At 39.3% G+C, this 13,897-nt stretch overlaps 1 protein-coding gene across 6 annotated transcripts in view; it reads left to right on the top strand.

Moving 5' to 3' along the window:
• dysf (dysferlin, limb girdle muscular dystrophy 2B (autosomal recessive)) overlaps positions 1 to 13,897 on the top strand; it is a gene marked incomplete in the record, with an annotated part of 87,749 nt that overhangs the window by 52,571 nt on the left and 21,281 nt on the right. For all 6 annotated transcript variants that reach the window (XM_014017399.1, XM_014017402.1, XM_014017398.1 and 3 more), the window contains 6 exon segments: positions 2,752 to 2,850; positions 6,435 to 6,563; positions 8,215 to 8,370; positions 8,477 to 8,568; positions 13,207 to 13,377; positions 13,456 to 13,598. In XM_014017399.1, coding sequence (XP_013872853.1) covers positions 2,752 to 2,850; positions 6,435 to 6,563; positions 8,215 to 8,370; positions 8,477 to 8,568; positions 13,207 to 13,377; positions 13,456 to 13,598 — 790 coding nt within the window.

Raw genomic sequence — 13,897 nt, 5'->3', positions numbered from 1 at the left:
GGATATAGCTCGCTCACACCGAGGACCTATCCACGTCATCATTTACCCAGAATGCTTTGTGTGTAAATAAAATGGCTCTGTCCATGTTAAAATATATTTTTAAATAATGTACAAAACTAAACAGCCTACAGTATTTTTACAATCCTTATTTTACAGTTAAAATAAATGTTTGTCAAATAAAGTTTAATGTTACAACTAATCATGGATCTCTTTAATTTAGTTGATGGAAGGTGGAGTAGATTACTGTTCTGTGACCAGAGAGAATGGATGGATGAACATGAAAGAAGAAGGTCCTTCAGATAATCTGGTAGGGTTCCATTCAAACATTGATGGGTGATGAGAGCAACCTTGTACTGAAGGTACAGGTAGGTGACAGGAAGTCAGTGGAGGTTATAGAGAATGGCTGTAATATGTTCAGATTTACCAGCTCTCAATAAAAGTTTGGAAGTCCGATCGTTTTATAATGTTGAGAAGAAACAGAATTAAGATAAATGTCACCATGTGCAGTATTGTGAAACGTTGTGGATCGAACAAATCAAACTTTAGCTCTGAGGTGCCCAGTCCTGGACTTGGAGGGTCACCATCCTGCAGTTTTACAGGTTTCTCTGTTCCAACATTACCAGGTCTTTGCAGGGACCTGTTGAAATTAACTGGGTTTCTTATTATCAGTGATGGATCTTGCTGGATTCACAGTGGTTTTGAGCATTCAGCAGATGTCAGTAACCAGGTTGTTGGTTTATTAGGAGACTATGGAGTCTGGCAGCTGGCCCGTGGCATGGGCATTATAGGCAAATGTTAAGGGCGCTGTCCATTTTGGGGGCTCCAACAAATGTGGGATGACAAAAAAAATTGGTTAGGGGTCTGGTTAGGGTCTTACAAAATACAAAAATAAAATAAACTGAACTTTAAATTCAGAAACCTTCTGCTCTGTTTTAAGGTTTTTCTCTTCTGGTTTCTTTCTTTGTTCTCAGAGCTTCTTCACATTTTACTGTTTGAACTTTTTCTTTCATATTTAAACAAATGTTGTAACATTCCTGCTGAAATAACTACAACACAAGTTTGTTTGAGATGTCAAGATTGATGAAATACCGTTTATAACATTACGACATGTTTTCGATTAAACATTGTAAAATGGTGGCAGTCCTCTTTAACCTTCTTTGCATGGATTAGCTCGTGAATTTGATCAAAATGAAACCTTTTGTACAAAAGATCACTTGTTTATTTTGTAACAGCTGTGTGCAAACACAGGATTAAACTTGATCTTTGTCTTTAATTGTCGCTGCGGACGGCAGATGTTACAGTGGGTGAGTTTAAGTCTTTTTTTGTCACATTTCTCTCTTTTTTTTAAAAATTGTTTAACACCTAAAAATCACCGGTCTAAGAACAAAACCCACGGCTCCAGGAGTGTATGAACGTATGCGAGGAGTTTGAAAATCAAAACTTTTTTAATTATAAAAAACAAACAAAACACTGACGAGGTAGCAAAATGTCCAAACATAAGGAAAACACAGGGAGGAGGACCAGACGTGTAGACAGAGCAGGGGATGATAGGAAGAGTGGCTGCAGCTGTGGTAGTTAAAACAGAGTGCAGAAACAGAAACGTGGTTTAAACGAGATGAAACTTGCTCTAAAATGTGAAACTTTCTGTGTTGCTGGAAAAAAGGAACACAACCGCTGCTTTGTTGGATGTTAAATGGTTTTGAACTCGGTGCTGCAGGATGGTAGAGTTCAAACCCAAAGTTTACAACTTGGATTGGTCTGAAGACCTGAAAGCCAAGCCGTTCTACTCGACTGACTCCTTGAAAAAAAACAACTTGTTATTGCATAAATCGCAGCTGGTTTTGTTTTCACTTGTTGCTCCTCTTTACCCTCCTGCTGCCCTCGGATCAAAACGAGACACGTGGCCTCCGAGGCCCCGCCGGTGGTTACGACCCGAGGGCAGCAGGAGGGTTGAACCATGTAGAAAAGACACAAAAGACGTGGCCAAAGTTCCTATGGACTCGGAAACAGAAAATAATCAGTACAGCAGCAGAATGATCCTTTTCTTCATGCATCAACTTTTTTTTTTCTTCTCAAAAATAACACGGTTCCTCTGGTGTGATGTTGGTTTTGCCCACTTTGTGCCTCTTCCAGCTGCACTCTTGCACATTTCCATTGCCTCAAACAGCCATATACCATGACCTTAATGCCACAGAGCCACCAGAGACGACTTTCACTTGTGTTGACGTGAGTTGGCCAACTCCGTCTCGTTATGCGATCATTGGAAAAAATCATGAAAAGCTGGTTATTTCTGATCCCGGCTCCTCAAACAGAACCCAAACTCGGGCCTCCGAATGTGTTTGAAAGGTCAAAGGTTTGTGAAGGAGTTCAGCTGTCAGACGGTTTCAGACTCCCTGTGATGTCATCCCCTGTAGGCCTCCGCAGACGACTTGGTGGTTGAAGAAATGAACTTCTGGTGTCACTTTTTTTTTCTCAGTTCAACTTGAGATTACATGTCAGGCAGCAGAAGTAAAGAGCAAACTGATTTTAATCCAATGCAAATGTTTAACTAAGAGCTTCAAACATATATTTAAATAAATGTTACTTTGTAATTCTTTGGAAAAACATACCAACCCGAAGTAATGATAGGAAAAAATGTAGAATAACCGTTAAACAAATGTAATGTTCATAAAGTGGTGTTTTATACCCTTTTACAAACTCACCATGTTACATTTATTTAACTATTTTCTGCCTCTGAACCTTTGGCTGCAGGTGGAGGAGTCCATTGACTGGTGGAGCAAGTTTTACGCATCCATCGGAGATAAAAACAAGTGTGGGACGTACCTGGAGAAAGGTTTCGACACGCTGAAGGTAAATACTTTCAATTTATATTAGTGTAAAAACATACACAGCGGGTAAAATAAGTATTGAACACGTCACCATTTTTCTCAGTAAATATATTACTAGAGGTGCTAATGACATGAAATTTTCACCAGATGTTGGTAACAACCCAAGTGATCCATACATACAAAGAAATCAAACCATAAATGTCCAGAAATGAAGTTATTTGTAATAATGTGGAATGGCACAGGGAAAAAGTATTGAACACATGAAGAAAGGGAGGTGTAAAAAGACATGGAAAGCCAAGACACCAGCTGAACTCTCTCAGTAATTAGAAAACAAGCCTGCCCCTTGTCAGTGCAAGTTAATATCAGCTGGTTCAGTCCCAAATGATGGCCAGGTATCACACAAGAACATCTGATGATGGGTAAAAGTAAAGAGCTCTCTCAAGACCTTCACAACCTTATTGTTGCAAAGCATAATGATGGCATCGGTTACAGAAGAATGTCTAAACTTCTGAAGGTTCCAGTGAGCTCTGTTGGGGCCATAATTCAGAAGTGGAAAGAACATTATTTCACCATAAACCGACCACGATCAGGTGCTCCTCACAAGATTTCTGACAGAGGAGTGAAAAGAATTATCAGAAGAGTTGTCCAAGAGCCAAGGACCACTTGTGGAGAGCTTCAGAAAGACCTGGAATTAGCAGGTCCGATTGTTTCAAAGAAAACAATAAGTAATGCACTGAACCACCATGGCCTGTATGCACGCTCACCACGCAAGACTCCACTGCTGAAGAAACAGCATGTTGAAGCTCCTTTAAAGTTTGCTGCACAACATTTAAACAAGCCTGTGTAATACTGGGAGAATATAGTCTGGTCAGATGAGACCAACATTGAACTGTTTGGATGCCAGAATACACATCATGTTTGGAGGTCAAATGGCACTGCACATCAGCCCAAAAACACCATACCAACAGTGAAGTTTGGAGGTGGGAACATCATGGTGTGGGGCTGTTTTTCAGCATATGGTACTGGCAAACTTCAAATAATTGAAGGAAGGATGAGTGGAAAAATGTACAGAGACATTCTTGATAAAAATCTGCTTCCATCTACCAGGATGATGAAGATGAACCGTGGCTGGACATTTCAGCAAGACAATGAGCCCAAACACAAAGCCAAGGAAACTCTCAGTTGGTTTCAGAGAAAGAAACTAAAGCTGCTGGAATGGCCCAGCCAATCACCTGACCTGAATCCAACAGAAAATCTATGGAAAGAACTAAAGATCAGAGTTCATAGAAGAGGTCCACGAAACCTTCAAGATTTGAAGACTGTTTGTGTGGAAGAATGGGCCAAAATCACACCTGAGCAATGCATGCCACTAGTTTCTCCATACAGGAGGCGTCTTGAAGCTGTCATTGACAACAAAGGCTTTTGTACAAAGTATTAGATAAATTTCAGTAAGTGTGTTCAATACTTTTTCCCTGTGCCATTCCACATTATTACAAATAACGTCATTTCTGGACATTATGGTTTGATTTCTTTGTATGTATGGATCACTTGGGTTGTTACCRACATCTGGTGAAAATTTCATGTCATTAGCACCTCTAGTAATATATTTACTGAGAAACATGGTGACGTGTTCAATACTTATTTTACCTGCTGTAAACACTCGTTTAATCAAGGATTTAACATGTAAAACACCCTATAAGCCAAACAAATCACATAGTTGAAAATGGTTTATTACTCAAAAAGCTGCTGTGAAACTTTAGGTTTAATAGATCAATATAAAAACAAAAACACACTTTTAAAAATGTACTCTAGCCCTAAAGTTTCTATTTGCCCCAATTTTTTTTATCTGTTTTATATTTTTCTTGCAACAAGCCAGATTTTACTTTTGAAATCTCTGCTTTTGGTCGATTAGTTGAGAATCTGGATGCCTCCAAAGGTTAATCAGTTCCTCGCTGACAGGAAGTGAAGATACGTTTGTCTCTAAACATGTTAACTAATCTACAGGTTTACCACCACAAGATGTTTGTCAACAAAAACGTCACGAAGATTGTTTCCTTGTTTGGTTGCTTCATTTTGACATGGAGACATGTTAACCACGACTCTCCTTCTGTTTCACTGTAAAAACAATTCTGACACCAGTCAAACCATCGAAATGTTAAAATGTAACTCTTGTTTGGCTCACGTGGGCTTCACGTCAGGGAAAACTAGTTAAACGGTTCCAAACATGAACCAGAAGTTTCCTCTGGGAGCAAAATGGCAGAAGAAACACAAACTGAGTCCAAGCAGCAGCACTGATATGAGTTTTAAGAAATCGCTGAGAATCTGATTTACGGCCTTGTGCCGACGTGATGAGTCCTCCGTTGGACACCGGACAAGACGACTGACGTGTGCTTTGAGTCCAGATGGAATAAAAGGTCGCCGTTTGGACCGAGAGAACTGAGATTAGAGCTGAGCAGAGCGTGGGTGATGGCAGCGGAGAGGAGGCTCTGGGGATGGAACGTGACCAAAGACGGGCTTCGATGATGAGCGACTGATGCGATCAGTGGTTTCAGACATTCTGACATCAGTCAGTTGCCTTTTCAGCAAATCGGTCCTGCTGCTGGGATCCCCCCCAAAAAATGATCTCAATGAGTCATCAACCGAAGAAATAGATGGTCTGGAAATCGTGGCGGTGTGCTTCGAGGAAAGAGCATGAGAAGAAAACAGAAGTACTTAAAATAAATAAAAAGTGAAACTTATGTGGTAACAATGAAAAAAAACATCAGGAAAATTAAAAACCTAACATATCATATCAAAGATTTAAAATAAGATGACCTAATAGGTGAAATCTCACACTGTTAGCATTCAGCGTCAGTGATGGGTAGTCTCAGCTACCACCACACCAAATTTTAGTTCAGTATCTCTAAAATCTGATCAATTCAAGTCCATTTTTATATATTTACATAGTGGAAGCCAACCGGTCCGTTAAGAGGTTCCAAAGTTGGCAAAAAATTCTAATCTGCTAAATGATAAGCTAATATTAGCGGGACTGTGCCCACCACTGACCAAAAGTTGTTCTAACTCAGTCAGTTTTAGAGGTTAACTGCGATAATCCACTTCCAGTCCTGGTTCTTCTCTAATTAGCCATTAGCTCATCAAGCACGTCAGAATTCAAGAAGCTATCTACAACAGGTAAGATATTCATAACTTGTCCAGAAAACCTGCATCAACTCAGAACAGTTCATTTCAGTTGAAAATACAGATTTAAGATGTTTGTATTTCTAACTCTGATGCAGTTTTCTCTGTGAAGAAAAAAAGGATTTTCCCATATTTTTTCTCTGTTTCTTTAAAATAAATAAATAAATAAAAGGACATAATTTGTGTGCAATTGTCTTATTTTTTTGGCTACATATCTCGTCTCTAGTGTGTTTAAGCAATCACTAATGAAAACAGATGGACGTCTCTGCCCAGACTTTAACAAAAGGACAGGACAGTTGTACAGTTAGCCTGATGTTGGTCCACATCTTTAACATTTATCCTTTACAGTTTATTCATAAATGTTTTTGTCTGGATATAAAGAATAGTTCATTTTGAAAGATTTGAAAGTGCAATTGTTCTCCTCCTCAGGTGTACGACCGGCAGCTGGAGAAGGTCGAGGGCTTCGAGGGTCTCTCTGATTTCTGTCAGACATTCAAACTGTTCCGAGGAAAAACTCAGGATGAAGGAGAGGACCCGTCGGTGGTCGGAGAGTTCAAGGTAAAGTTACATTTCTCAGATTAGACAGAGACTGATGTGAGGGTAGCTTCAAGTCTTCTCCGAGACAAAGTCAGAGCACTTACTGATCACACAAGGTCTGTTAGCAACATATCTCATAGGCTACTTGTCGAATTTTACTGGAACTTTTACAAATTAATGACTGGATTTACATGTAGGGCTAATTAAACATTGGTGTCAATCAAGTTCAACATCGGTGAGCACAGCTAAGTTGGCTACACTAGTCTGCTAAACAAAAATCTTAGCTCTGCTAATGCTAATCTGCTAAACAGGTAAAATAATTGAAGAATATGAAGCTAACGCTAATTTGCTAAACAAAAATCTTAGCTCTGTTAACGCTAATCTGCTAAACAGGTACAAAAAAAATGAAGAAGCTGAAGCTAATGCTAATCTGCTAAACAAAAATCTTAGCTCTGCTAACGCTAATCTGCTAAACAGGTAAAAAAAATTGAAGAATATGAAGCTGACGCTAATCCACTAAACAAAAATCTCAGCTCTGTTAATGCTAATCTGCTAAAAGAGTAAAATAAAATTGAAGAAGATGAAGCTAACGCTAATCCACTAAACAAAAATCTCAGCTCTGTTAATGCTAATCTGCTAAAAGAGTAAAATAAAATTGAAGAAGATGAAGCTAATGCTAATCCGCTAAACAGAAATCTTAGCTCTGCTAACCCTAATCTGCTAAAAGAGTTTAAAAAAATTGAAGCTGAAGCTTATGCTAATTTGCTAAACAAAAATCTTAGCTCTGCTAACGCTGATCTGCTAAACAGGATTAAACAATTTTGAGGAAGCTAAAGCTAACTGCTAAGTCTTCATCTCCTTCCAGTTGAAAGCTGGTGGGACTGATACAAACCTGTTGTTAGTTTTCTATTGGTTTAATTTGAAGGTGGGCGGGATCCTTTCTGGCAAATCGGCCAATCCAAACCAGAGCTATACAGCTCTGTCTAACTTACTTCCAGCTTACCCCTTTCAGAATAAAGGCATTTTTTTGATCGAGTTTGTATTTTTATAATACCGAATAATATCATATACTTTCTCTACCATATTTTATTTGTGGTTAATTATTGTATTTGTTATTTAAATGTTTATAAATGTTATTTTATTTCTTTTTGACGTTCTTTATTTGAAGTTTCGCTGTTAAAGATGCCTCATGCTAACAGACAAGATGCCTGAGGAGACAGTTTTAATAAATTTGGGATAAATGGCATAAAAATAGTTTTAAACTTTGTAAATTTTTTAGTGGACCTAGAATTAGAGGAACCTAATTTAGCAGAAGCTAATAGGTTTGCTAACAGTTTCTCAAGTTAGCAAAAAAGCTAATTTGCTAAATGAGAAGCCAGTTCCGCTATTAATAGATTAGCAGAATTGTGTCCACCACTGAAGTTCAAGATGGTCACCTCAACTAATCAACCTCAGCAAACACAAAAATGGCCTCAACTCGTCTAGTTTTACCAACTATGAGCTAAAATGTGGTGTAGTAGTTTGAGTCATTCACAACACAAACTCTACACCAAACCAGCTACAACTCACTTCTCAGTGTAGGCTGGTCTTAGTCCAACACCCTGGTATGAAAGGTGATTTGCATTCCTTCAAGGTCTCTGACTCCTTAAAGTCCCTGTTCTGTGTTGACCAGGGTATGTTTAAGATCTACCCGGTCCCTGACGACCCCTCGGCTCCCGTTCCCCACAGACGCTTCAGGAAGCTTCCTCCCAACAGCGTGGAGGAGTGTTTGGTCCGGGTCTACGTCATCCAGGCTCAGGGCCTGCAGCCCAAAGACGCCAACGGCAAGGTACGAAGAAAATACCTGAGTCGTCGCTTTTGGTACCTGAATCCACAAAAACTGAATCTGCTGCAGCTTTTAGAGAACGTGTTTTCATGAATCAGATGTTTTTCAGTGTGACCCCTACGTGAAGATCACTCTGGGGAAAAAGACCCTGAATGATCACGAGAACTACGTGCCCTGCACCCTGGACCCGGTCTTTGGAAAGTACGTATGACCAGTTAAAGAAATATTCTGTCCAAATCGTACCCGTTTTAGAAACTGAACCCAAAGTTCAGCTTATAAATTTTCACCAAATCATTTAACTTTCAGTTGTCTTGAATCACGAAGGTTTCTAAAGTTTTAACGGTAAATGAGAGAGGTGCATTTTACAATCTAACGATGTTAACGATCATTCGATTCAAGATGGCTGCCACAGCTAATCCATCACAGGAAAAACAAAAATGGCCTCGGTGCAGCTAAATTTTGTTGTGGTAGTAGCTGAGAGTCATCCAGAATACATCCTCAGAGTGTGTTATGGACTAATTATCTATATGTTTCACCTTGGCACTGTCCAGTATGCATATATCTTATGATCATCGTCAAATCTGTTTGCCCAGACGTCAGGACTCCGCAACGGACTGACCTCTCTTGTTYGATAAGAAACTCTTTGAGCTGAGAGCCCTGTGATTGGCTGGACAGTACATTCGTCGATCTGTGATTGGTTATAAGCACGTCCTTGATGTTATCATGGTGTATATTATTGGCTGCTTTCCGCTGACGTGTCAGACACAAGCCGACAGAGCTTCCTGACTGGGTCCTGTTTGTTTGTTGCTCACAATTAAATCATTATTGACCACCATACACGCAGACTTTCTGTGCATTCCAACGTGTTTCTGCATTCTTGGTAAATCATGCGACGACAGAAATTGGCGTTGTCGAAGGGCAGCTACGGGGACCGGAGGACTGCCTGCTGCAGTCGACTGTTTTTCTCGGAGATCCACCGGAAGATGGAGGCTGACAAAGCTGACCTGTTTTTGTCTGCTGATGGTGTCTGGGTTTTTTGTGATCTGTCATTACCTCGGCCGCTGTGGGGCTCTGGCTTTAACTAAAAAACTCTGGCTTTAACTAAAAAACTCTGGCTTTAACTGTCTGTTAGCAAAATATCTCACAAAACCCACAGAAATTCATCATTAGACGTATTGAGTTAAGATGGCCGCCATGGCTAATCTAAATCAGTCAACACAAAAATGCTATAAGTTTGACAGACACTGAGCTAAACTTCAGTGTGGTAGTAGCTGACAGTCGTCCCTGATTTGCCTCATTTTTTTCTTCTGCACGTTTTTTGACACATATCTTGTTCTGCAGTGACTCTTATAACAGATGTTTACGCATTCCAGCTTTGACTTTTGGTGTTTCAGCAATAATTTTTTTTTTAGATATTTAGCTTTTTCTGCTATTGTTTTCAATATCCATAAAACCCAATAAAATATTTAGAAACCTTTACTGCACTTTACTCCTTTTGATCTGGTTCTGCTTTTTAACTTCTTTGTGCAGGTTCTTCTTTGCTAATTTTAATTTTTAATTTTTCTGCTTGTTCACCAATCTTTCTTCTTTTTTCAGCTATATTCCTGATTTAAACTTTGCATGCTTCTTTCAGCTGCTTTCTGTAATTTAAGCTAATTTGAACTATTTCAGCTAATTTCGTCTTTTTTCAGCTAAACTTACCATTTTGTGTTAAATTTAGCTACTTACTGCCTAATTCAGCAAACATGCTTTCAACTTTTTTGTGTTGGTTTCAGCTTTTTCAGCCACTTTTTAGCTACTTTTGTGCTAATATCAGCCTTATTGAGCTAATTTTAGCTTTTTAAAATCTTTTTCAGCTATTTCTGCTCTTTGCAGCTATTCTGTCGATTTAACCGTTTTGCTCTTCTGTTAGCTTCTTTCTGCTAATTTAAGCTTTGCGTGCTTCTTTCAGCTGCTTTCTGTACTTTAAGCTATTTTTAGCTATTTCAGCTAACTTGATATTTTTTCAGCCAAATTCGTTTTCTTGTGAAAACTTCAGCTACTGCTTAATTCAAAAAACGTGCTCTTGCTGCTTCCTTGTGCTAGTTTCAGCTTTTTCAGAGACTTTTCTATAATTTCAGCTTTTTTGGCTGTTCTACAACAAATTGCATAATTTTTATACTTTTTTTTCTCAAATGTTTCAGCATTAAGCTTTATTCTTTAGTTAATGTTGCAGTTTCCTTCAGGAACTTTTCTGTTCCTCTTTTTTTCTTTGGCTTGTTCGTATAAAAAAGAGACTTTCAAACATTTTATTCCCAGAAACCAGATGAAGTCTTTAAAAGGCCTCAAATCCAGACTCATCCTGAGCAGCTGCATCTTGTTCAACAACTTTCAGCCGTTTTTATCACAAGTTTTGTTTTAGTTTCTCTTTAACTGATAAAAACAGTTTTTACAAATACAAACTCTTTTTTTTCTCACATTTACTCAACAAAAACAAAACGATCACACTCCTGAACAACTCAGACCAAACTGTTGACTCAGTGAAACCGAACATGTTTCAGTTTTAACGCTCCTAATATCGAATGTTTGACCTTGTTAATTGTTTTGTGGTGACCTCACCTCATGTGTTCATCTGTGGGCAGATCTGCAGCTCACAGACGTGACTCACATCTTTTCCATGAACACGAAGCGTTTTAACAAACGGCACTAATGACTCCATTTATCACATCAGCCGACAGATTCATCCCTGCTCACTGTGGGGTCTCCAGTAGGGGGCGCTGCACCCCAACCAATCACAGAGAGCAGAGACCGGATCAGCTCCACAGCAGCCGAAGACCTCCTGAAGCTTCATGTTGGAACTCAAGGGAGACAAAATTAAGCATTTTTCATCATTTTTAAAAATGAAAAAAAAAAAAAATAATAAAATAAAATAAAAAAAACATTAAATTAAAATGTAGCCAAAGAGTAAAGAGCATCTGACCTCCTGATCCACATGTTGCCTGAAACCTGTTCAGAGCTAAAATATTCAGAAGAATTTAGGAAATCATTTCTCCTTTAAAAAAACAACAGTTTCTGCAAAATGCAGCGTGAATAACTGCTGAAATCTGCTGCTGATACTGAGATGTTACAGCTGAAACAAGCTAAACAGATGCAGAGCAGAAACTGAAATGAACTATACAAGCTAAAAATATTGCTGAATAGAAGCTAAAATGAGCAGAACAGAAGCTGAAATGAAAGAAACAGAAGTCGAAACAAGCAATACAAGCTTAAAAGGCTGAAAAAAGCTAGAATTAGCAGAATAGAAGCTAAAATTAGCAGAATTGAAGCTAAAATTAGCAGAATATAAGCTAAAATGAGCAGAACAAAAGCTAAAATTAGCAGAATAGAAGCTGAAATGAGCAGAACAGAAGCTAAAACAAGCAATACAAGCTAAAAAAGCTAAAATTAACAGAATAGAAGCTAAAACAAGCAATACCATCTAAAAAAGCTGAAGCAAGCTAAAAGTAGCAGAATAGAAGCTGAAATGTGCACAACAAAAGCTGAAATGAGCAAAGCACAAGATAAAACAAGCAATACATGCTAAAAACTGAAAAGAAGCTAAAATTAGCAGAATTGAAGCTAAAATTAGCAGAATATAAGCTAAAATGAGCAGAACAAAAGCTAAAATTAGCAGAATAGAAGCTGAAATGAGCAGAACAGAAGCTAAAACAAGCAATACAAGCTAAAAAAGCTAAAATTAACAGAATAGAAGCTAAAACAAGCAATACCATCTAAAAAAGCTGAAGCAAGCTAAAAGTAGCAGAATAGAAGCTGAAATGTGCACAACAAAAGCTGAAATGAGCAAAGCACAAGATAAAACAAGCAATACATGCTAAAAACTGAAAAGAAGCTAAAATTAGCATAATAGAATCTGAAATGAGCAAAATAGAAGCTAAAATGAGCAGATCAGAAACTGAAATGAAAAAAAAAAAACAGAAGCCAAAACAAGCAATACAAGCTAAAAAAAATTGCAGACTAGAAGCTAAAATGAGCAGAACATCAGCTGAAATCAGAAAAACAAGCTAAAAATTGCAATACAAGCTAAAAAAATAGCTGAAGCAAGCTAAAAGTAGCAGAATAGAAGCTGAAATGTGCATAACAAAAGCTGAAATGAGCAAAGCACAAGATAAAACAAGAAATACATGCTAAAAACTGAAAAGAAGCTAAAATGAGCAGAATAGAAGCTGAAATGAGCAGAAAATGAGCTAAAATGAGCAGAACAAAAGCTGAAATTAGCAGAATCGAAACTGAAATGAGCAGAACAAAAGCTAAAATTAGCAGAATAGAAGCTGAAATGAGCGGAATATGAGCTAAAATGAGCAGAACAAAAGCTGGAATGAGCAAAGCATAAGATGAAACAAGCAATACAAGCAAAATGAAAAGAAGCTATAATTAGCATAATAGAAGCTAAAATTAGCAGAATAGGAGCTGAAATGAGCAGAACAGAAGCTAAAATTAGCAAAGCTTTAGCTAAAACTAGCAAAACAGAGGCTAACACTTCCACCCCTGTAGCCAAAAGGAGCAGAAAGAGAAGTCAGTTTCCTTCGACTGTTTAAGGGATGAACTGAAGTTTAGGTGGGTTTGACTCGTCTGTCTGTAGATTTAAAAACAAACGGAGCAGAGTCACTGTGGTAAAATATAACCAGCTGTTGAACATTTGTAAAAATATAGTTTGTTCTTGATCCTCTCACACTGGTTATCATTGTTAACTCATCAGATTGAGCTGTAGTTGTGTGAAACCCTTTGAAGACTCAGACGGTGGGACTTCCTGTGAGCTGGTCGAACTCTAACCATGTTTCTGCCTCGTCTGTCTGTCGTCAGGATGTTCGAGCTCACCTGCTCCCTCCCTCTGGAGAAGGACCTGAGGGTGATGCTGTACGACCACGACATGCTGACCAAAGACGAGAAGATCGGCGAGACGGTGATCGACCTGGAGAACCGCTTCCTGTCGGGACACGGCGCCCTGTGCGGCCTGCCTCAGACCTACTGCGTGTGAGTGGGCGCCCCCCGATCCGCTCCGGTGCTGGCCTCGCTGCGGCCCGTCAGCTGACGTGAACGTCTTCCCATCAGATCAGGGGTAAACCAGTGGCGGGACCAGCTGACGCCCAGGCAGCTGCTGTGCCGACTGTGCGAGCGCCGGAACCTGGCCCGACCCGTTTACGAGGACGACGCCGTCTGCTTCAGAGGACAGCGTTACACGTCTGCAGACCTGGGTGAGTTCACGACACGAACCCATTCATACTCACTGAACTGCTTTAAAAGATTAATCCTACTCCTTCTGACCTTTTATTCCACTGGTTTGAGTTCAGGGTTTGGGTTTGGGTCGGGTTCGGACCACAGAACCACCTGAGGAGAGGAGCGACGAGATAAATATTCAGGATTGGTTTCTGAACCCAGACCGAGGCCACACACGTGTTCCACAGCGAGGCCAGGTCATGGTTGTGGTTCTGGTGATTTATGGCACAATTAGACTTGTGTGTGTGTGTGTGTGTGTGTGTGTGTGTGTGTGTGT

This window comes from Austrofundulus limnaeus, unplaced genomic scaffold (genome assembly GCF_001266775.1).
Source record: "Austrofundulus limnaeus strain Quisiro unplaced genomic scaffold, Austrofundulus_limnaeus-1.0 Scaffold167, whole genome shotgun sequence".
NCBI classification, from domain to species: Eukaryota; Metazoa; Chordata; class Actinopteri; order Cyprinodontiformes; family Rivulidae; genus Austrofundulus; species Austrofundulus limnaeus.
Note: the sequence above shows the minus strand (reverse complement) of the source record. Positions and strands in the feature narration are given on the sequence as shown.